The sequence below is a fragment of the Myripristis murdjan genome, chromosome 8 (assembly GCF_902150065.1).
Source record: "Myripristis murdjan chromosome 8, fMyrMur1.1, whole genome shotgun sequence".
In the NCBI taxonomy this organism is placed as follows: domain Eukaryota; kingdom Metazoa; phylum Chordata; class Actinopteri; order Holocentriformes; family Holocentridae; genus Myripristis; species Myripristis murdjan.
The window spans coordinates 31,719,527-31,740,088 of NC_043987.1; the positions used below are offsets into that span (position 1 = coordinate 31,719,527).

At 42.9% G+C, this 20,562-nt stretch overlaps 2 protein-coding genes across 3 annotated transcripts in view; one reads left to right on the top strand and one right to left on the bottom strand.

Moving 5' to 3' along the window:
- LOC115363835 (keratin, type I cytoskeletal 13-like) overlaps positions 1 to 12,692 on the top strand; it is a 38,089-nt gene extending 25,397 nt beyond the window's left edge. The window contains exon 13 of the mRNA XM_030058161.1: positions 12,672 to 12,692. The gene's annotated coding sequence lies outside the window, so the exon portion shown is untranslated. The remainder of the gene's footprint in view (positions 1 to 12,671) is intronic.
- Positions 58 to 14,564, bottom strand: LOC115363834 (zinc finger protein 316). Of its 2 annotated transcripts, none has more exons than XM_030058158.1 (3): positions 14,280 to 14,564; positions 11,799 to 12,679; positions 58 to 2,318 (listed from the first exon to the last, which is right to left on the bottom strand). In XM_030058158.1, exons 2-3 carry the CDS (start codon positions 12,282 to 12,284, stop codon positions 1,152 to 1,154), a joined length of 1,653 nt encoding a protein of 550 aa, XP_029914018.1. In that variant the 5' UTR covers positions 12,285 to 12,679; positions 14,280 to 14,564; the 3' UTR covers positions 58 to 1,151. The 2 variants fall into 2 exon arrangements, with proteins under 2 accessions (XP_029914018.1, XP_029914020.1); XM_030058160.1 differs by lacking the exon at positions 14,280 to 14,564 and adding an exon at positions 13,510 to 13,819.
- Between the last annotated feature and the right edge of the window lie 5,998 nt (positions 14,565 to 20,562).

Genomic DNA, 20,562 nt, shown 5'->3' on the forward strand with positions numbered 1-20,562 from the left:
GTTTTATTTTTATTTTTATTTTTTTTGTTTGTTTTCTCTTGCTTGTTTTTTGTTCTGTTTTTTTTTTTTTTTGCTTGCTTTCTTTTTTAGGAATTACATGTTATCAATAGAAGATTTGTACACAGTGAGCGATCGCTGGACGGGGAGGGTGGAGCTGGACTGGGGGTCGGGGTCGGGTCGGGGTCGGGTCGGGGTCGGGGAATGGCACTCAGTTAGCGGTGCACCGATACCCGGCTGAAGTGCCTGATGTGGGTGAGGCCCACTGAGAACTGAGTGTTAGCACAACGCTACCTGATGATGCTGGAATGATTTCATTAATTCTGCTACAAAACAAAGGAATGTTATCACTTTTCTTTTTTTTTTTGTTTGCTTTTTAAAGTTGCAGCCTGTTTAAAGAATACTTTCTCACGCTCGTCTGCAGCACGACTGAAACTGCATAGGTTGATATAAGTTTTCAAAATGGCAAATATTAAAAAAATGATGTTATCACGTTTGCAACTGGTCAGTGTAACAGCAGAGTGAATTGCAAGTGTCCACGTTTGGGAAGGACTCGCACTCTGTAGTGGCAAGTATTCAAGTACTCATACCTGGTTGGCAAAAGACAGGTGTTCAGTATCACAAAGTACTCATAACGGAGTACTTTTAATTGCTATTAGAACTCACATCCGGGTAGCCAAAGGCTGGTGCCCTGTACGGGTAAGTACTAAAAAAATTACATACTCAAACTTGGTCATCAAAATATTGGTGCTCTTTATCAGCGAGTACTTAGAAAATAAGTACTCGTACTTGGTCCTGCAGAAAATTGGTATCGGTGCACCTCTACACTCACTATAGTACAGACAGACCAGAGAGACCAGTTATAAAGATTATCTACAAGACCCTCAGTAACCACACCCACCCCACAGACACACAGTACATAACATGTACATACACACACACAGACACTTGCATAAGAGCAAATCAGTCAGAGTTGACCCTTCCCACGTACATAATGCAAAAAAGAGCACAAAAGGTATGAAAAAATGTAAGAAAAAAGTCATAAGGAAAAAAACATATATTTATATATAGTATTTATAAAAAAGAGGAATAATACTTTTTTCCAAGAGGTTAAAGGGTACTGAGTTGCTTTTGTTTGTTTGTTTTTGTTTTTTTTAGCTACTGTCACTGCCCATGGTGCAGCTGCTGCTGCTGCCGTTGCTGCTGGTGCTCCCCGTGTCCGCTCGCTCTCGTTTGTGGATCTGCTCGTGTGCTTTGAGGTGGCCTGACTGGCTGAAAGTCTTTCCACAGTTGGGGCAGGCGAAGGGCCGCTCCCCCGTGTGGATCTGCTGGTGGGCCTTTAGGTGCCCGAGGCGGCCGAAACTCTTGCCGCATTGCGTGCAGCCGAACGGCCGCTCGCCCGTGTGAATCTTCTCGTGGGTTTTGAGGACGCCGGAGTTGCTGAAAGTCTTGCCGCATTGCGAGCAGCTGAAGGGTTTTTCGCCCGTGTGGATCTGCAGGTGGTTGCGATAGCTCATCTCCTTGGTGAAGCTCTTGCCGCAGTGCTGGCAGCAGTAGGGCCTCTCGCCCGTGTGGCTGAGCTGGTGGGCTTTGAGCTCCTTCGATTGGCTGAAGCTCTTCCCGCAGGTCACGCAGCAGAAGGGGCGCTCGCCCGTGTGCAGGCGCTGGTGGGAGCGCAGGTCGTCGGCCTTCGTGAAGCCCTTGGGGCAGTGGGCGCACACGTACGGCTTCTGGCCGGTGTGGATGAGCTGGTGCCGCTTCAGGTTCCCAGCCTGGCCGAAACTCTTGCCGCACTGCGAGCAGGTGTAGGGCCGTTCCCCAGTGTGTATGCGCTGGTGGGTCTTCAGGTTTCCCAGCGTGCTGAAGTTCTTCCCGCACTGCGTGCAGGAGAAGGGCTTCTCCCCCTGCATGTTGCGGGGCTTCCTCACCGTGGGGTTCTGGGTCTTGGTAGTAATGACCGTCCCAGCTCCGCCGCCGCCTCCGGTACCGCCGCCGCCCTGCCCCCCCACCGCCGTCACCCCGGGCTTCCCGTCCTCGGCCGGCTGCAGCTCGTACAGACCCCCGCCGCCCCCGAACTCAGGGTCCAGCTTGCCCATGCCGTCCATCAGCATGGGGTCGGGTCTGAGCTTGTTGAGCTCGGTGCGCAGCTCGGCCATGTGGATGGACTCCAGGCCGTTGTGGTGCAGGTCGGAGCGATGCAGGTGGCTGGACATGAGGTTCGGTTCGGGGTACTCCGTCTTCAGCAGGCCCAGCTCTGTGGTGTAGTAGCACTGCAGGTCCACGTGGTGGTCCGACTTGATGTACTCCAGAGTGTCTGACACCTGAAAGGACAAACATGCAGGGGAAAATAAATGAGTCCTTTGCTTTCACTTGACATCACAGCGCCCCTCTGTGGCCAGTCTGAACTTTGCATCCTCCCAGTATGAAGGCTGGGAAAGTCAAAAGGTACAAGCACTCAACTAATCAATTAATCCATCCAACCAGATAAATACATAATACACAATATAATTACACAAAATTATAATTAAGATACACACTTCTGTTTAATTAGCTGAGTTTTATTCGTGTAATATGAGAGGAAAACAAAACAATAACAACGGTGATCTGTTCCCACATTATCCTGAAAATGAACAGGGAGAGAACCCCTCCCTACACAACTACTGTCAAAATACTGTTGAGCAAGGCATTTCATATCCATTTTGTAGCTTCTCTGCAGCAAATTAACATCCTCTGTCATCCGGCAACACAGTGATTTGATTTAATTAGAGGATAGATATATTTCACACTTTTGGGCAACTGATATAGTCAAGAAAAACGAATTTTACTCAGACTATCAGACTAAAGGCCTGAGAAACTTGGAAAAGTTACGCTGGCTGCATCAAGTAAGTTACATTATGAGGTGAGGCTGTGGCTCTGCTGGTCTGAGGGGGTTAAATTATATCTTTAAAAAAAAATATAGCAAGATGAAACACCTGTGTCCAGTATTTAGTTCCCTGCCTATGCTGACAATTTAGCAAAATTTATGTTCAGTGCCTGGCATGGCTTCGCTCTGTGCGAGTGCCAAAGCACAAGGCGTGCTGAACAAGAAACACACAAAAGGCGTGAACCGGCCGCCATGACAGTTTTTGCAGAAAAAAATAACCAGATCAAACTGAGATTCTTGCTACTTCAGTTGTCAAGAGGTTGACACATTTTTTTTTAATGTTCTCCAAGACAAGCGTGAGTTATTGCAGCTCCACCTGCAACATTAAAGCATTTCACGACATAAAAAAAGGTGAGAGAAGTAGACCCGTATCCGGAGAGTCTGAAACCAGTTGGTAGCATTCACACGAACTTTAATCAGCTTTTCACATGCCGTGACTTTCATGTTGGTTAAACTGCCAAAGTGGCTGCCACACCCGATGAACCCAGTATCAGAATAGTTCAAGTTCCAGTTTATTTACAGACTTTAAAATCACATTTAGAGTCTCAAAGGGCTTTACAGGCCCACAGCTGACAGAAAACAAAATGACACTTCCTGACCTGAACCCTCACAGTGGGAGGAAAGCTCTCCCGGAAAAACTAAAGAACTAGTGTCAGAATACCAATATCCATCTGCAAAGCTCAAATTTTCTGCATCAATATTAAATCTGAATGCTTCCACGTTTCAGACTTAAATTATGGGATCTGAGGTTTTATATTAGATTACAGGCATTTTAACTGAGGCCACATGAAACAAAAGGATATTTAGAGAAATAGAGCGTTTCCTTCCCAGCAGAAATCATCTCTACGGCAGCGACATTTCCACCTATCTTGGCGATATCCACGCACGCTTCAGCAGTGTCTGACATCTTTAGATAGTCCACCGTGCGTCACTGAGCTCTCACCCATCGCCGCTTCCTTAAGGCCTTAATGCTCATGCTGGTCGTCCTGCTTTGTCTGCAAGGCTCATCTGGTGTCCTGCATCTCAAGGAGAAGAAGCGCTACATGAAAAATACTTTCATTTTAAGTTCCAAGAGGTAAAAACCCGAGATGGGTAAGAGAGGTTGTGTGGCCCTTTAAACCGGGACTTGCTTCAAAATAACCTGGAACTTCAGAAATGTGTCACTCTATGCAAATTAAATACTTTATCAAGAATCTGGAGGCAGAATCTAATCGACTGCACCTCCTCGTCTTTCCTTTCCTTAACCCTCCTCATCTTTTCTGAGCGTGCCTCACGCTCTCTTCGCCACGTCTGCGAGTGTGTTTTCTTTTGTAGCTTTGCGGTTTTACGATAAATTCGCCAACCTGGTGGACATCTACCGGAGGTTTTTAAGTCACGTGGTTCATGCAATCTAACTTGGTGTTGTTTTCGCCGTCTTTCCAGTCAATCGAAACAATCACGCCTTCGCCAAAGAACAGAACACAGTCAGGATCGAGCATCTCTGTGACCGGTGTTTCGGGGTTAGATGAGATTAGACTGGATGTTGTCAGTCTGCTTGGTTCACCTGCAGCTCTGCCGACACGATGTACAGGGATATCCTGGTGGACGCAGATGGCCACCCGCTCAGCGCCGGGTTCTGCTCGAGGTTGTTTACCATGTTAAACGTTTTTTTTAAAACAAGGTATATGCAGGAATCTTGAAGTTAGTTTAAATACCTTTTTAAGACCCTTTCAATAATTTTTAATACCTCACCACACAACAACGGAGTACTTTTTACCACGGATCTTTTGTAGCACAGAGGAGATATGTTGTATGTAGTGTTAGTGTATGTTTATGAGTTGTAAATTAATAAATTATCTTGAAGGAGTAGATGCTAAATTATTATTTGTTTCAAAAATGTAAATTAATTATCAAACAATTTACGAATGCACCCACAATAGCCTAGTTTTTTTATGTACCTGTTCATCTTTGTTTTTTTAATTAAAATGAATAAATTCACACACTTTTACGATGTTTTTGGGAATCAAACTCTTGGACAGCTAATTCAGAAAAAAATACTTTCAAAATTTAAGACTTTATAAAGTCGTGATAAGACTTTTTAATGCTTTATAAGGGTCTTAATTTTCCCAAAATTGATTTATCACCTTTTAATACTTTTCAAGACCCCGCGGATACCCTGTTTAAACAGGGTAAAAGAGATTTTGGTTCACGAGAATGGCCAATATCTACCGGGTCTCTGAAAAGCGCCTTGAGGTAACTTCTGTTAAGACTTGACGCTGTGCAAATAAAACTGAACTGAATCGACATCTGCAACAGCCGGACTGATTTTCCATCTCCGTACACCGAGAACGACTGAGAGGCTAACTGGATCTACAGAGGTTTGGTGTGGAAAACACCCAACAAAGACGAGGGCAACAGGTGGATGTGCGTCTGTTTGTTCTACCAAAAACCCTGCAGCCTTTTCACTGGATGTTTAACAATGTGTAACTACTGAAAAAGGTACTAGTATAACTTATTAGATGTACACTCATACTTAATAAGCTGGTGGCAGGACTTCAAAGGGTTGTGAAGTAAGTCAACCAATTTCCTGTATTCGGGAGTAATTATTTATAAAATTTTCTATTTGGATGAAATCTGGTGGGCCTTACAGTAAAGGCCAAATCTCTTTTTCTTGGACACGAGAATAATCAGTTTTACTCTGAGGCAGCAGGGCTTGGCGTTATATTACCTACAACAAACACAGACACACAGACACACACACACACACACACATATCCACCTGTTGCATTCAGTTTTGCCATCAGAAAGCAGCGATTTTAATCCAACCAGCCAGAGACAGAATGAGCCCGCTCGTCGCAGATGTCACCGCACAACGTGTCTGTAAGCCAATAAAACAATAATCAATCGCAAAAATCACTGTCTGACTGCAGACGGCTGTCAATGTGTGACCGGAAAGAAAGGAGGCCACAAGAGGTCACGTGATTTGAAATTTCAGCTGTATTGAACCTCGCAGGGTGGTCACTGTTTGCTCGAAATCTGAGTGCTTGCATCAACACGATGAAAAAATAAATGTTTGAACTGTAATTATTCAAATTCAAAACGGAGCACAGAATAAAAGCCTGACAGGGCGACGGCGGGTTTGAGCTAATTCGTTTCTACAAAGTCATTCAAACTGGATTTTTTTTTTTTTTTTTTTTTTTTTTTTTTAAGCAACAGGTGAGTCCCCACTCTCTTTGGCTCTTCAAGAGTTTTTTATTGCCCGCTATGTGAGCTTAAGTCAGGCCTTGCTGTCTTGTTTTGTTTGTTGTAAACTTGTGTCTGTAAAACCCTTTGAGTCTGTAAACTGACTTTAGGCTTTTACTGAATCTGAACTTCTACTTATTCTACTTATCTTGGCAGTAGTCAGAATTTTACATGTATTTCATGTATTATTTTTCACGTATGCGTCTTTTGTGCTGCTGTCACCTCTTTGACAGGTCACACTTGAACAATGTGCGTTTTTCTAACCTGGTTAGGTTGTTAATAAATAAATGACTAAATAAGCAAGCTATTTGGAATGCAACTGGAACGAGCTCATTTTGCACAGAAAACAGCGTAAAGCATTATGTGAGATGCTCCGGTGTTTCCCTGCAGAGACTCTGTGAGCAGCAGGCTGGCAGCGGCGACATGCAGATCTCTGCCGTGGATTTCTGCCACTGAGAAGAGCCGCAGTCGGTAAGTAGGTGCGTCTTTAAAAGGATTTGCAGCCGTCAGCTAATGATCTTAGGATCTGGAAAATACACTAGCACAGCAGGAGCTGGTAATTTGTCAGGATACGCTTGAAACCGTTCCCTTACAAACACTGAGGAGAGGCATGCAAAGCAGGATGATCAGTATCATCCCAGAACAAAAAAAAAAAAAAAAACGGGTATTCAACAAGGCTTACATGATTAAAAATAGAATCTTAAACCATGATTTCAGCTCCCGTGGCAAAATTGAAACATTTCATTTGTCTTCTCCAGTTGAACATTAGTAAGGCGTTAATATAACAACGAAACACAAAGAAATAATCCATCCAAACTAGGGCTGAACAAGTAAATTAAACGCATGTAAAAAAATCATCACTCCCACTGAAATGTGATCACAGTATCTATCAAAACAATCCATTTAGTTTCAGGTGAGTCTGCAGCATCTTCTTGGAGGAATAACAGAGGAGCCCTGCTGCTGGAGGGGGAAAACGGTCAGTATCATCATTTACAGACATCTGCCCCGCAAGAGGCAACAAAAGCCTGTAATTGCTCAGAATCTGACAGAGAAGAAAAAACTTCATTTTATTTCTGAGGCCTTTGAAAATGTGATTTGTTAACTTAAGAGGTTTTCCGTTTATCCCCCTCCACTCCTCTGACCTGATGCTGCCCGACAAAAGAGAAAATCTCATTTCCAGCACGCTGACATCGCTGCTGCTGGAGAAGACGGCGCAGAAACACTGCAAGTAATCTGCTTTGAGGCAGGATGCTTTTCATTAATGTCATGTGTTTTTATAACCTCGGCTGCACAAACGCCAGTTTTTCTCCTCCTGTTTTGTTTTTACTGTGTTTTATCAATATGTACATGACAACATGTAACATATTATGGATAAATCAGATTTATCCCATCGGATCCCTGATTCCAGCTGACCGTCATGATATGATTTACTTCTTTCCTTCCAACTTTACACAGAAATAATAAACTGTGATAGAAGCTGTTCAGCGCATTTATCTGGACGTGGCCGTTCTGTTTATGCCCACTGATGCAGCTGCATGTTAATAAAATAATAATCTGGATTTTTTTTACTGACACTGTCAAGATTACTAATACCAATCTTCTGTCTTGGTTGCAGAAAATAATTTTGTTGCACCTCTGCACCTGAAGATGTATTTTCACTTTTTTTTTTCGGCACCATATTTCTCAAAGCAGCTGCTCACACTCACTCCGTCCTGTGGCAGCATTTATCCGCTGTGCTTTGAGGCACAGCGACGAGCCAAGGGCAAACATTGCACTTAATCTATACTTGTCATCTGGTTTTAAATCTCAAGCATCTCCATGACAAACTCGGATGTCTTCATATTTGCTGAGGGAGGAATTTCCTCTCGCACGTCAGGCTGGACTGACAGACCGCAGAGAGTGACCCGCCGTGGCCTCGCTTCTGACAAAGCTGTTCTGAATTCAGGTGAACCACAAGGTTGTGTGCTTTCATCGGTTTTATTTTCTTTGTATACTAATGAAATGCAGATAAGGAACTCTACCTGCCAGTTGTATAAATACGCCGGTGATATGGTATTGGTCGGCCTGCTGCAGCAAAGTGACACAGAGAGTGAGTGTGCATGTTTTCTCCAGATTGGTGAGCTTATTAAATGGTGCAAAGATCGTGATTTATGTGTAAATGAAGCAAAAACAACCCACTCAACTCCTTTCCACTAGTTCTGGTTAATGACCATTCTGTACAGACAAGAAGAGATGAAGAGATAAAAAAGGGGCTTTTTTAAAACTTGGTTTAACTGACAATCTTGAATATATTTTCAAGAAAGCAATGCAACGCTTGCAGCTTTTGAAGAAACGTACACATCGTAATGTCAGGAGAGCCGCTTTTCCATTACACAGCATCTGCTCTGCTCACTTGTTACCAGCTCCTTTTCTGGATTTTGTTTTCGTTTGCACAAAGCACTGCCTCATGCAGAGCCCTGTTGATCGCTCCAGCGTGTTGAGTTGAGATGTCTCTACCAGAGGCCCACACACGTTTTATTTTTTTTAAAAATCAACATGACTGTCTCGAATTGGCTGCTTCACGCAAACAATATTAGTGTAACGATGAACAAACGTTTTTTTTGTTTTTTGTTTGTTTTTTTTGACATGGGTAGATTAACAACTATGACAGAAGTTTTGCACGTGTCACTTTGTGTATTTCCTCCGACTGGCAGTGACCGGTCGCTGGGCTTGAGCCGGTGTGTGTGTGTCAGTGACAGTGTGTGTGTGCATTGTCACTCATCAAAGGGTCAGTCAGAGACTCTTACAATGTCTGACAAAAAAAAAAAAAAAAAGTATTTGTCTGGACATGAAAAGAGAAGAGGCTCACAGAACAGAAGAGGCAAGAAAAAAATAGGTATGCCTATAGGCTCTGCAATAAACGACAAGAGAGCACTAGCCTCTTACACTGGCCTTAGCCACACTATCTTATATTTACTGGGCCATAACAATGAGTGTACTTTTATTATTAACAATGCGCATTAATTAGATATTTATAAGATGCCCATGCATGAACTAAAGGCTTTTGAATGGCTGAAAAGTTGTAAGAATGACTTCGGACGGGTGATTCTGGAAATTCTGGTGGTTTTCCTGAACGGTGCGCGCAGCCTCCAGAGCCTTGCAGCGACACCAGAATAAAAGCACACAGCGCGCCTCTCATGGGAACCACGGTTAATCACGGAGCTGAATACATTTATTTTACTATTTTAGGACAAAGCTGCAGCCATAGCCTATGGGCTTATGCTTACGTTGTAGTGCTGGAGCTAATCACACAGCTGTAAAGGTTTTATCTTACTAGTTTGAGAAAAAGCTGCAGCCATAGCTTATAGGCTTATGTTTGCACTCTATAACGCATCTAATATTGTGAGGACTGGACTAATTACCAGACAACAAAGCTACAAGATACTATAAAATACTATAAAAATATTCTATTCAATACATGATGTTTGTTTGTACCTCACACTGTTGTGTACTGGTCTACTTGTACTTTGACTGACAGATGGAGCAAACAGGTTTAAAGGAGGGGGGTTGTAGTGGGCTTACTGGGGTGACAGGTGTGATGGTATGCAAATGGAAATGGTTTCCACGGCTCAGGTAGGAGGGGCCCTTAAGGAGCTAGGACCCCAAGGCGGTCGGGACCAGCTCTGGACTGTCCCGTTACTGGACTGTCTCAGGTTCAATCCCAGTATCCAGGAGTGCTGCTACACTAAGACTCCTCTGGTCAAACGGGAACACGCGCTGGTTTCTCAGAGGAGCATCAGAACAAACACACTGGTAATTACCCCGTAAGTAATACCACCTCACCCACTTCGCCTAAAAGCCCGTGCACCGGCTGTACCGACAGGTTTCACCGGCTGGCAGATCCGTGTTAAGTGTCTGCCTGTCCTCTGGCCTGACACGAAAGCAGAAAAATGCGACTACATATAACCATCTTGGAGGAAAGACGCGCTGCTGGTCATGCAATTACAGGATGACAAGTGTGAGGCGTAATTATGGAATTACAGTCGGCTCAGGACAATCTGGAACTGGCAGGTTTCCAACCAGCAGAGAGGAGAAAACAGGGATTATTTTAGAGCAGCCAATATTAAAGCACAGAAGTCAGGTATGTGTTTCTGCTGGTTTCTGTCAGTGACATAAATACTGAACGTGTACTTGTTCCAATGGAGGGGCTCCTCAGTGCTTTGCCCAACGGCCCTACAACGGAAATGAACCTCCTAACAGCTGCAGGGCTCTCACCTTTTCTTAATACTATTCTTATCACTATTCAGTAACTTCAATCGATAAGTCATATGGTCTATAAAATTTCATAAATGTTAGTAGAGCACAAATTGCTTAAAGTTGCTTATTTGGTCTGACCAGAAACCAGGAAAAAAAGAAAAAAACACAGATGCCCTGCTGGACATGCTAATGATGCGAGAGGAAAAGTCATGGGCTCAAAGTTGACAAGTTTCATGAATGAATGTTGTCACCAAATTTCATGGCAATCCACCAAATAGATTTGGGGGTAAGACCCTCTGGGAATAGCGAACACAGTGATGAACAAATAGAGCCAACAAAAATTAATTAAATAATTTTTTTTTTTTTTTTTTAAAATAACTAACTAAATAAATAAATAAAATAAGCAGATCTACTAAGCTGTAACCAGCAAAAAATGAATGAAAAAAAAATAAATAAATAAATAATCAGAATTTTATTTGATGCATGACTATAGCAACTAATCAATTATCAGAATTAATTCTTGGTTGATCAATTCTTAATTTCAAGACTGGCAATGACACACACTCGTCACTGGGCCACCACTAGAAAAACTAAAACGACAAGTTACCTGCACTCCAAGAAGCAGAATAACTTTGCAGAAACTTTTGTCCGAGTGTAACCACAGGAAGTTCATTGAGGATTACCTTGAGGAAGTTTTCATAACCCGGGTGATACTTTCCTGATCCTTCCCAGTGATTTAAAAGCCTGACATGCAGATATCAATCCCAAAACTTATTTTCTTTCTTTAAAATTAAATTAAAACTGTTCTAACAAAGTTATTACAGTTTTTGCATGTACATAACAAAGATTTGGTTGTCCTGGGACTTATTACACAGCTAACCAATCGTTCATGTACATTAGAAACTGCAAGTTTGTGATGAGCTTTATAAATGCTCTACACGGCAGACGTGCTGTTTATTAATGCATCTTTTTTTTTCATCTTTTCTTTATTCTCTTTTGGACATTATAAAAAGGCCTTGTTTGAAAAAAAGAAATATGATTTTGTTACTTTGAATGCAGATGCCCTGTTGGGCCTGCTGGTGGCGTTATAGGGATGTCATGGGGTCACCAAACTTATCATCTTTCTTTCATCTTCTACGTGACATGAATGTTGCCACCAAAATTCATGGCGATCCACCACACAGATTTTGGGGTCTGCTGCACTGAACCTCACTGAGCGCCCAACCAACACGGTGATGCAGAGACCGCCACCTCCTTGGAGGCAGGGCAAAAATGAAAAACAAAACAAAAATCAAAACACTGATAACTTTAATTTCTGCAAAAAAAAAAAAAAAAAAAAAGTCCAGTTCCTGTCACTGACTTATCGATCAGCAGACCTTCTCTCAGAATCTAACCAAAACTCCACACTGCACAAGTTTACCTGGGAGATGTAGTCAAACACCAGGCTGGGCTCGTAGTGGGACTTGTAGTCCAGCTCCGTGACGTCCGTGTGGTGGAACGGGCCGAGGTGGTGGTTGCCTTGGTGACAGTGGTGCTCGGACTTGATGTAGTCCAGGCCGCTGATCTCCATCTTGATCTGGTCCTGGCCCAGCTCGGCGGTGGACAGCGGCTGGATCTCCGACAGGTCCACCGTGCGAATCGGCTCCAGATCGCAGTCCTCCGGCTCGCTCTTGACGCACGGCAGCATGACCAGCGGCTCGGCGATCTCCGCGGCCAGGGAGCTGAGGGTGGGCGTGGGGCAGTCGGAGGAGAGGAGGGCCAGCGTGGGCGTGCGGGCGCCGCCGGCAGGCCCCGGGGCACAGTCGACCTGCAGGGAGGGGTCCAGAGGCGTGGGAGGGGAGCCGCACTCGGACGGCATGGAGTGCGTCAGCCCGAGGCTCAGACACTCAGTCTCCAACTCTGTCATGGTGAGTTAAAAGTCTCTTCACTCCTACTCCTCCTGCTTATCTAATTCTGCCTCGCTGTAGTGCCCAAGTTATTCAGGTCTCAGCAGTCTACCACTCCCCCCTCTCCTCACGCTGTTCTCTCCCTCCAACTTCCACTTTCAACTCCCTCTCTTCCCTAATCTACTGCTCTGGTTACGGGAGTTCACCTTCTCCTCCTCCTCCAACTCCTCAGTTCCTCCCTCCTGCTCCCTCCTCTGTATCTGTTAGAGGAACCAACCTGTCCTGAGAGGAGGGGGGCGGGGGGGTGGAGGGCTGTTGGCAGACCTGAGGGGCCCCTCCAAGGTCACACAGCAAGACACTACGGGTCCCTGGTACGTCCTGCCGGTGTCACCACCCACACCTGACTGTGACCAGCCTGGAGGGGGAGAGACAGAGACAGAGAGAGAGAGAGAGAGAGAAATCAATGGACAGATGAAAGGAGGAGTGGGAGGAAAGAGAAAATTAAATCACAGCAAGTATTCTATTACTGATTTACAAATTTGATGCTGTGAGGAAGCTAAATGACATTACAAATGTGTAAGCACCGGGACATGGAGCTCCAGTTACGTTTTATTACGGATGTAGTTACAATGTAATAGCACCACGCCGTCAGCTTTTATCTCAGGTGTTAAATCAATTCTTCATTAAAAAAAAAAAAAAATCAAGACCAAATCTGGCACAGTAACAGTACTTGGGCTTCAGAGTGTATGTACAAGCTGGTTGATATGAGGCCAAAAACTGTGGGATAATACATCCAAAAGTAAAGGATTTTCTAAATGACTGCAAAAAAAAATGGGATGAATATGATGCAGGCTTATTCATGATCTTAAAAAAAAAACATTCCATGCTTATTCCAACATGTTGTAGGCTTGATTGTGCTTTTAAAGCAAAATCAACTCAACAGGCGGTGCAACTAAAAACAAAAACAAAACAAAACAAAAAAAAGCATCCACGCTGCAGTTCACTGATGCAAGTTTGAAAACTGCCATTTCGCTGCCGCGGTGTTCAGTGGCCTGCACACACCGAAAAGTTTTGCAGGAAGGCTGGTATCACACTTGGCAGGCGGAACGTCAAAGCACTACAACTCTGCCTGCAACAAGAGCACTTTGAAATGAAGCGCAGGCCGAAGTTAAGTTAAGCATCACAAAAGCAGCAGCCGCTCGTCATAAAACTCACTGCAAGTGCAAAGTTAGTCCCTGTGCCTACCTGTCGACTCGAAGCTAGCCAGGTAGCCTCTTCAACTCGCCACGCAAACCATGCACTCACTACGAGTTGACTGCAAGAATCTGGCGGTGATTTTTTTTCTGCTGAAATAGGGTTAGAGGATGGCTCTTGTCCTTTTAAGAATAACAGCCGATGCTCGCATTATGCACGGGGAAGTTTTAGTGTCGGCGAATCTGGAGCCGAAAGTGAAAAGCGGAGATGACAGACATGGAAATGTGCATTTACACCCGCTTTTCTGGTATACAAAGACAGGGCAAGGTGCCATGTCTGAGCTAGCTGGGCTAGCCAGTGGCCATCTTGTTTATCACACTAACGTCGTTTTGCTGCTTGCTAGCTAAACTAGCACGGAAGCTAACGCACAGCTAGCGCCGAGCAGCGTGCACGGCGAGGAGAAGAAAGTGAGAGTGAGCGGAGAAGATAGAAGAGAGAGAGAGAGAGAAGAGAGAGAGAGAAGAGGCAGAGAGTGGCGTTCACTGCCTCTTCTGTCTTCACTTTTTTTTTTGCATTTTGCACGCTGGCTGGGCACAGCGGGGGCTTTGACAGGAGGCTCCCAGACAAAAGAAAGTGTGTCAAATTGTGAAATCTGTGCGGCGGCGGCGGCGGCTCACTCTCAGTCAGCCCGTCAGAGAAAAAGGAGGTGAAATTGGAGGAAAAAAAGAAGCAGGAAACCGAGTGAAGCGACAGCGGAGAAGAGCGAAAATTAAAACATGTATGCCGAGCGAGCTGGTTGAATTAAGAGCACGGACGGTTACCTGCGGTTCTCCCGGTTCATGGCTGCCTCGGTGCCGCCGCTGCCACAGTTCAGCTGCCCGTGACTTCCAACTCCGGACCCGCCACGTCCACCTCGGGAGAACAACCGTGCCGCCTCTCTCTCTCCCCTTCTTCCCCTCCTCGCTCCCTCTCTCTCTCTCTCCTCCTCTCCTCCCCTCTATCACTGACTAATTCCGCTTCGTCCTCCCTCCTTCCTTCCTTCCCTCCGTCCCTCCTTTCTCCTCTCTCTCTCTCCCCTCGGTGTTCCTGCCTGCCCGTGCTGTGGTACTTCCGTCGGTCGCTCGTGCGCTCGCTCGCTCGCTCGCTCGGCGGGCTCGCTCGGAAGGTGGGCAGGCAGGTTTCGAATGACGGTGTGCGCGGCGGGTGCGCGCGCATCATCGAATCGGGTTGCATTCATTGCTTGAGTGAGCAGGCACGCGCTCGTCACATTGTTGTAGTAGCATCACATCACCCCCCCCCCCCCCCCCCCCCCCCCTCCTCCTCCTCCTCCTCCTCCTGCCCCCCCTTCCCCTCTCGGTGCGTTTCTTTTTTTTATTCCTCACACGCGCCCGGTGTTAGAATAAATCAGCGGCGGCTGTGTTTATTGTCAAAGAGCACGCGCCCCCGCTGAGCCCGAGCGTCATTATGTACGCGAGAGGCATCGGGGCACTGCGGTCAAGTGGCAATTTAGCGGTTTATTATCATAAAGCCTGCTGGAGCTCAGTCACAGAGCTGCTAATAATAACAACAATATTAATATATCATCTACTTTTATCATGAGTGGCAGCGGGAGGAGCGGCGTCAACAATCAGTGTTAGAATATAAACAATATCATCATTAATCTCTTTAAAATACTGTTTATAATAACAACTAACAAATAACATGTAGCCTATACTAATATAATACTCATTATTTATGATTAGTAGCAATAGAAGTGATAGGAAAATAAAATGTACAAAAGCTATAGGTCTATGTATCTATCTGTCCAAAAGGAAAAATAAATTACCACCACTGCTTCTGCATAATACAATAATTGTTACTCAATATATCGCTTGATTGTTTGTAATATTAACAGTACTACAAATAATTTGAATTTATCAGTCACTTGTGGCTATATAATGGCATCTATGTATGTCTGTCTGTCTATCTATCTATCTATAATTCTCGTCTATCATTAAAGGCTATTAGTGAGAACTAGTTAATAAACTATAACACCACCCAGAGTCTCATTCTCACACTTTGATCATCCTTGACTTAAAGCTTCAGCTGCAGACAATAAATATCTAGTCTACCATATTAATTAAGGATAATTAGGCTATAACGGCTGAGAATAGGCGTGTTTGAGGATAATGGGGCAGTGCAGTCAGCTGTGAAACAGCAATTATGCAGCTTTTGACATCCGTCACCAGCTGCAGTGCAAGTCTGCTGTCGATACTGTGGCTGCTGCTACTTAGACTGTAAGAGAAATGGCACTAACAGTTAAAACCATCTGCAAGTTTATCATAACACTTGTTATTATTATGATCATACAGCCCAGTACAAAACACAAGGCAGTGTTAAAGAGTATTTAGGTGGGAAACATGACCAGAAACAGGCAGCAGAGCGAGACCTCGGGGTGAAAGGGTGCCACTTAATGTGCAGTTTTGTGGGTCGAGTTGCCAAAAAAGTTGCTGAGAAAAGACCTGGTGGCAAAACTAAACCACTGAAGATGACTTTTGAAGATCTTTTTTGAAGACTTTTTTGTCTATCTATCTGTATATGTGTAAATACAGTACAAACATGTATCTAGATATTGCTATATAGCTCTCTCTCTGTATATATATATATTTTTTAAAATATATATTTATAAAGAGAGAGAGAGAGAGATACACTCAGTGTCACTTCCTCAGCTCCAGCTGTCCAGTCTAATGCAGTTCAGCTCAGCAGCTCTGCCATAAATCCCACCTTTTAACAAAGTTTATCATGTTCAGTTTGTGTTGACGTTGTGCAGAATGTGTCACTTTAATTCTCTGTTTGTTACTGACGTTGTAGTTTGCAGAGGTCTGCTACTGGACTACATTATAGTGAGAGGTGTTTCTGATTTTTTGTCCTCTGTATTTATTTACATGCGGAGGGACAGAATAGTGGAAACAGCTGTCAGTAAAGTGCAGCACTAACTATGAGCTCAATGCCAAACACAGAAGTGAGTGAACACCTCTGTTACCGTGACAACAAGAGAACCTGAGCATTATAGGCAGCAGGAGTGGAAACTTTAGGGCACAACAGCTGGATTGGACTGGATTAGATTGTGCAGGTGGAGCTGATAAAGTGGACACTGAGTGTATATGGAGACAGACAGCTAGGTAGATATAGATATTGATACACACACTCACCCAAACAGGGCACATGCATGCTCGTAACCAATGCATCACAACCACATCCACACACATTTATACAAATATGAGATCTGACTGCTTTTCAGTGATCTCAGGGCCTCGCTCAGACCGGGCTCGTTGGAGCGGCTGAGTTATGTTACAGTTTTACTACTGAACACGGAGGAGTTTACGGCCCTCGGAGGAGAGTTTCTCAGCGAACCGCCATTCATATTTCACACAGGAACCAACCTCTCTGGCTGTTTTTCCGTTATGCCTGACAGCTGCCTTTGTTTATGTCAGCTGATGTTACAGCGTACGCGTGGTGTGCTGCAGTGAATGATGGGAAATGTTGCCGGAAAGGTCTGCAATCTGGCGAGCCAGGTGGAAGTCCCAGTGAAAGCTTTTAAATGCAAATAAAATCGAGTCAAGCCGAGTTAAAGTGTAATAAGGCTGATCCAAGTCATCAGGAATAAGGGACTGACACATGGAAATTAAAATGATTCATTATGGGCATACATTTATTTTATATATGGGTCATTTCATATAAAATCAACCAATTCAGGGGGAAAAAAATCCCACCTGACCCCTTTATAATTGGCTGTTTTTCCCCCCTACAATATATTTTGCATATTCAGTGAAGCCATGCACAATTTTATATTCAAACCATGAATATTTTTTGAGTTAGATCCTCAAAGTGCATACATGTTTTTATTCATGTCATTTTTTCTAACATTTTTTTCAGCCTCGTATCTTTATTCCTAATTGGGATAGCCACATGAAATTTTCAGGGCTGAAAAATGAACTTGAGTTCTGTTCAAAACAATCAGTTTCACATCCATCCTCAGTGTCACACTCCTAAACACAAAATCTGTTTTTTCTTCAACACGATTTCTTCTGTAACCAACTTTGAGCATCAGTATTTTGGGAAAAATTAAAGTTTCAACAGCGAAACTGGAGCAGTTTAATGTCTGTGACACAGGGGAACAAGAAGAAGCCTTGGCATCCTGCATATGTCAGATGTTTTTTTGGTTTTTTTGTTGTTTTTTTTTCTGATAATTCATCAGAGAAAACTGGAAAAAGTGCATTTTGGGAAAACTTTCAAGGTTCATATCACCATATGTGATTGCAAACTACACTACACTACTAATAACTTGCAAACAACACAGGTACATGTTGCATGCATGTATAATGTACTTACATTATATATGTAATATAATAATTAATTAGAGAAGAATAATAACTAATTAATAATTACTACAGTGTGCATCACATCATGAGCATGTGAAGCTGACAGGGAGCTGTTTTCATGTTCATGTTTTCATATTTTCCAGAGTCAAAACTTTACACACCAGGTTCTCACTGAACATTATTACGGTTGTAACTCCTTTCAAAAGTTAATAGAATCTACAATTTTACATTTCATGAGTCAAAGTTCGCCTGTTTTAGGAAATAAATTAGACACAGAAGGAATCCTGGCTGGAACATGAGCCTAGTCTCAAAATGTGGCTGAAACTCAGAGCTTTCACCTGCCAGAGCTGCCCTGCGTTCCAAATCGCATACTTACATTTTTTACTTTTAGTATGTACTGCAGCTGTCCTTACAACGTATGTAGTTTAGTATGAAATATGCATGCTAATTCTTTTCCCCCCCTACCAAATAGTATGGTAGTATGAGTATTGGAACACAGGGCTGGTTTTAACAGCCGCCTGTCCCACACGCTGACGTGACCCGAGAAAGTTTTCCCAAAATGCACTTGTTCAGTTTTCTCTGATGAATTATCAGAAAACATACGACACCCCCAGGATGCCAACACTTGTTCCTGTTCCCCTGAGTCACAGACATTAAACTGGTGCAGTTCTGCTGCTGAAACTTTAATTTTTCCCAAGATATTGATGCTCAAACTTGGTTAAAGAACAAAACGTGTTGAAGAAAAAACAGATTTTGGTTTAGGAGTGTGACACTGAGGATGGATGTAAAACTGACTTGGTTGCAGTTTTGAACAGATCTCCTGATCTACACGTATGAACTTTGAGGAGCTGTAACTCAGAAAATATTCATGGTTTGAATGTAAAATTTTGCATGGCTTCACTGAATGTGCAAAATATATTGTAGGAAAAAAAATCAGCCGATTCTGAGGGGGTCAGGAGGCACTTGTTGAATTTCCATGAAATGACCCATATACATATTCTATAGATATTTTACAGATATATTTCATCATACATAATGTCTACACAAAGTTTCAAAGGCAAACAGTCTATATATAGACATATTTTAGCATATGTATATATTTTTTTACTCTTATGGGGTATGCAAAAGTTTGTCTTTTCTTTGTTCTTATTTTTGTATCAATCCACTTCACTTATTTTGTTACTTGTGTTTAATTTTTCTAAAAATATATATTTCTTCCTGTGCAACATCTGGTCAACCTGCTGCTGGCACATGAGGATTTCCCAGTTTGGGATCAATAAAGTAAATCTATCCATCTATCTAGTTAAATATCTATCTATCTATACTGCAGCAAAAACACAGTGCAGGAAAAGGACAATTATTGAGAGACGGGTTCAGAATCAGATTTTGCTGCTGAGTTGTTTAATGAGGGGTTATTGATTAATTAGGAGGAATTCTTATCTACATACAATTTCCCAGTAGCTACTAGGGGAATTTGCAATAGTTTTTACTGGAAAAAAAAAAAAAAAAAGTCTGGATGCTTCCTCATGAATACAGAATTGTGAATGAAGTTAAGGAGGTTTCGTTTTAAATTATTCATAAATACCACCCCGTAAATCACTACACGCAGAAATTCAAAACACAAACTGCTCTTTCTGTGATGAATATCCAGAAACACCTACATATTCTGGCTCTGCTCTTATGCCACGACATTCTGGCAATACATTTGCAGATTCATCTCTGATCTTATTTTTTGAAAATGTTATGTTATGTTGGGAAAATGTGGTGTTTGGTTTCATCAATAACCCATGAAAACCTGACTTTTTTTTTCATCTGATAATATTTTTGGCAAAAGTCTTCATTCATAAATTTAAATTTAGCAATAATAAATCCTGGTTTTGTTATTTTTCTGAAGAATGATGAGCATTATGTCAAACTACTGTCTAAATAAAACAGCACTTGATGCCATTGTTTTCTCCTGAATTGATCTTTGCTTGTTGGTGTATAAAAATGTCATATGTAAGTTGCTTTGGATAAAATTATCTGCCAAATGTGAATTGTAATTGTAATTCTACCACAAAGGCTATTAAAGCACATAAGGTCTATGTGATTTATAATATTTTTGATAATTTGATAACTCTTGGCTCTTATCTTTTTTTGTTCCTACGTGTCACTCCTTGTATAATGAATTTTGTTATTGTTCTATTTGTTTACTATCTCCTGTATGCTGAATTTTGTTTTATTCTTTTGCTAATATAAAAAAAGGACAAATACTTTAATTTTAAAACTTTGAAAAATAGTCAAAAAGTACAAGAACTCAAAAAACTGACTCAGTTACAGTAACGTGACTAATGTTATTAGTTACTTTAAGCCTCAGTGTGCTGTAAAGGTCATAAAAGACCTCTTGGCACACAGAGGTCAAAGGTCAGGGTTAGTGACAGAGCAGCGCCCCCTGCAGCTCGTGGGGAGTCATGAGGACGTTTTCTGCTGCTTGCAGAGGCCAGACTGCTGCCTCGGGTGTGTGTTTGCGTGTGAGACTGAGCCGCTTCTGAGGCAGGAAGCAAAAACATAAATGAATAAAGTCATGAAGACAATATTACATAATACAGGACCGAGTTACTTCACCTTTTTCCAGGCTGGGACTCTCGACAGCTGCAGGGCTTCCCTCCAAAACTCTACACACTCCACCCATCCTGGAAAAACACGCTACCTGATGTTCATGGCAAAATATTTTTTTAAGAAATGTGCAATTACACCTGCAAAG

Bases quoted from the DNA above. Each gene is read 5' to 3' on its own strand.
- LOC115363834 (XM_030058158.1), bottom strand. From the start codon at position 12,284: ATGACAGAGTTGGAGACTGAGTGTCTGAGCCTCGGGCTGACGCACTCC. The intron at 2,319-11,798 runs GTAAACTTGTGC...TTGTCCTTTCAG, and splicing joins TGTTTGACTACATCTCCCAG to GTGTCAGACACTCTGGAGTA.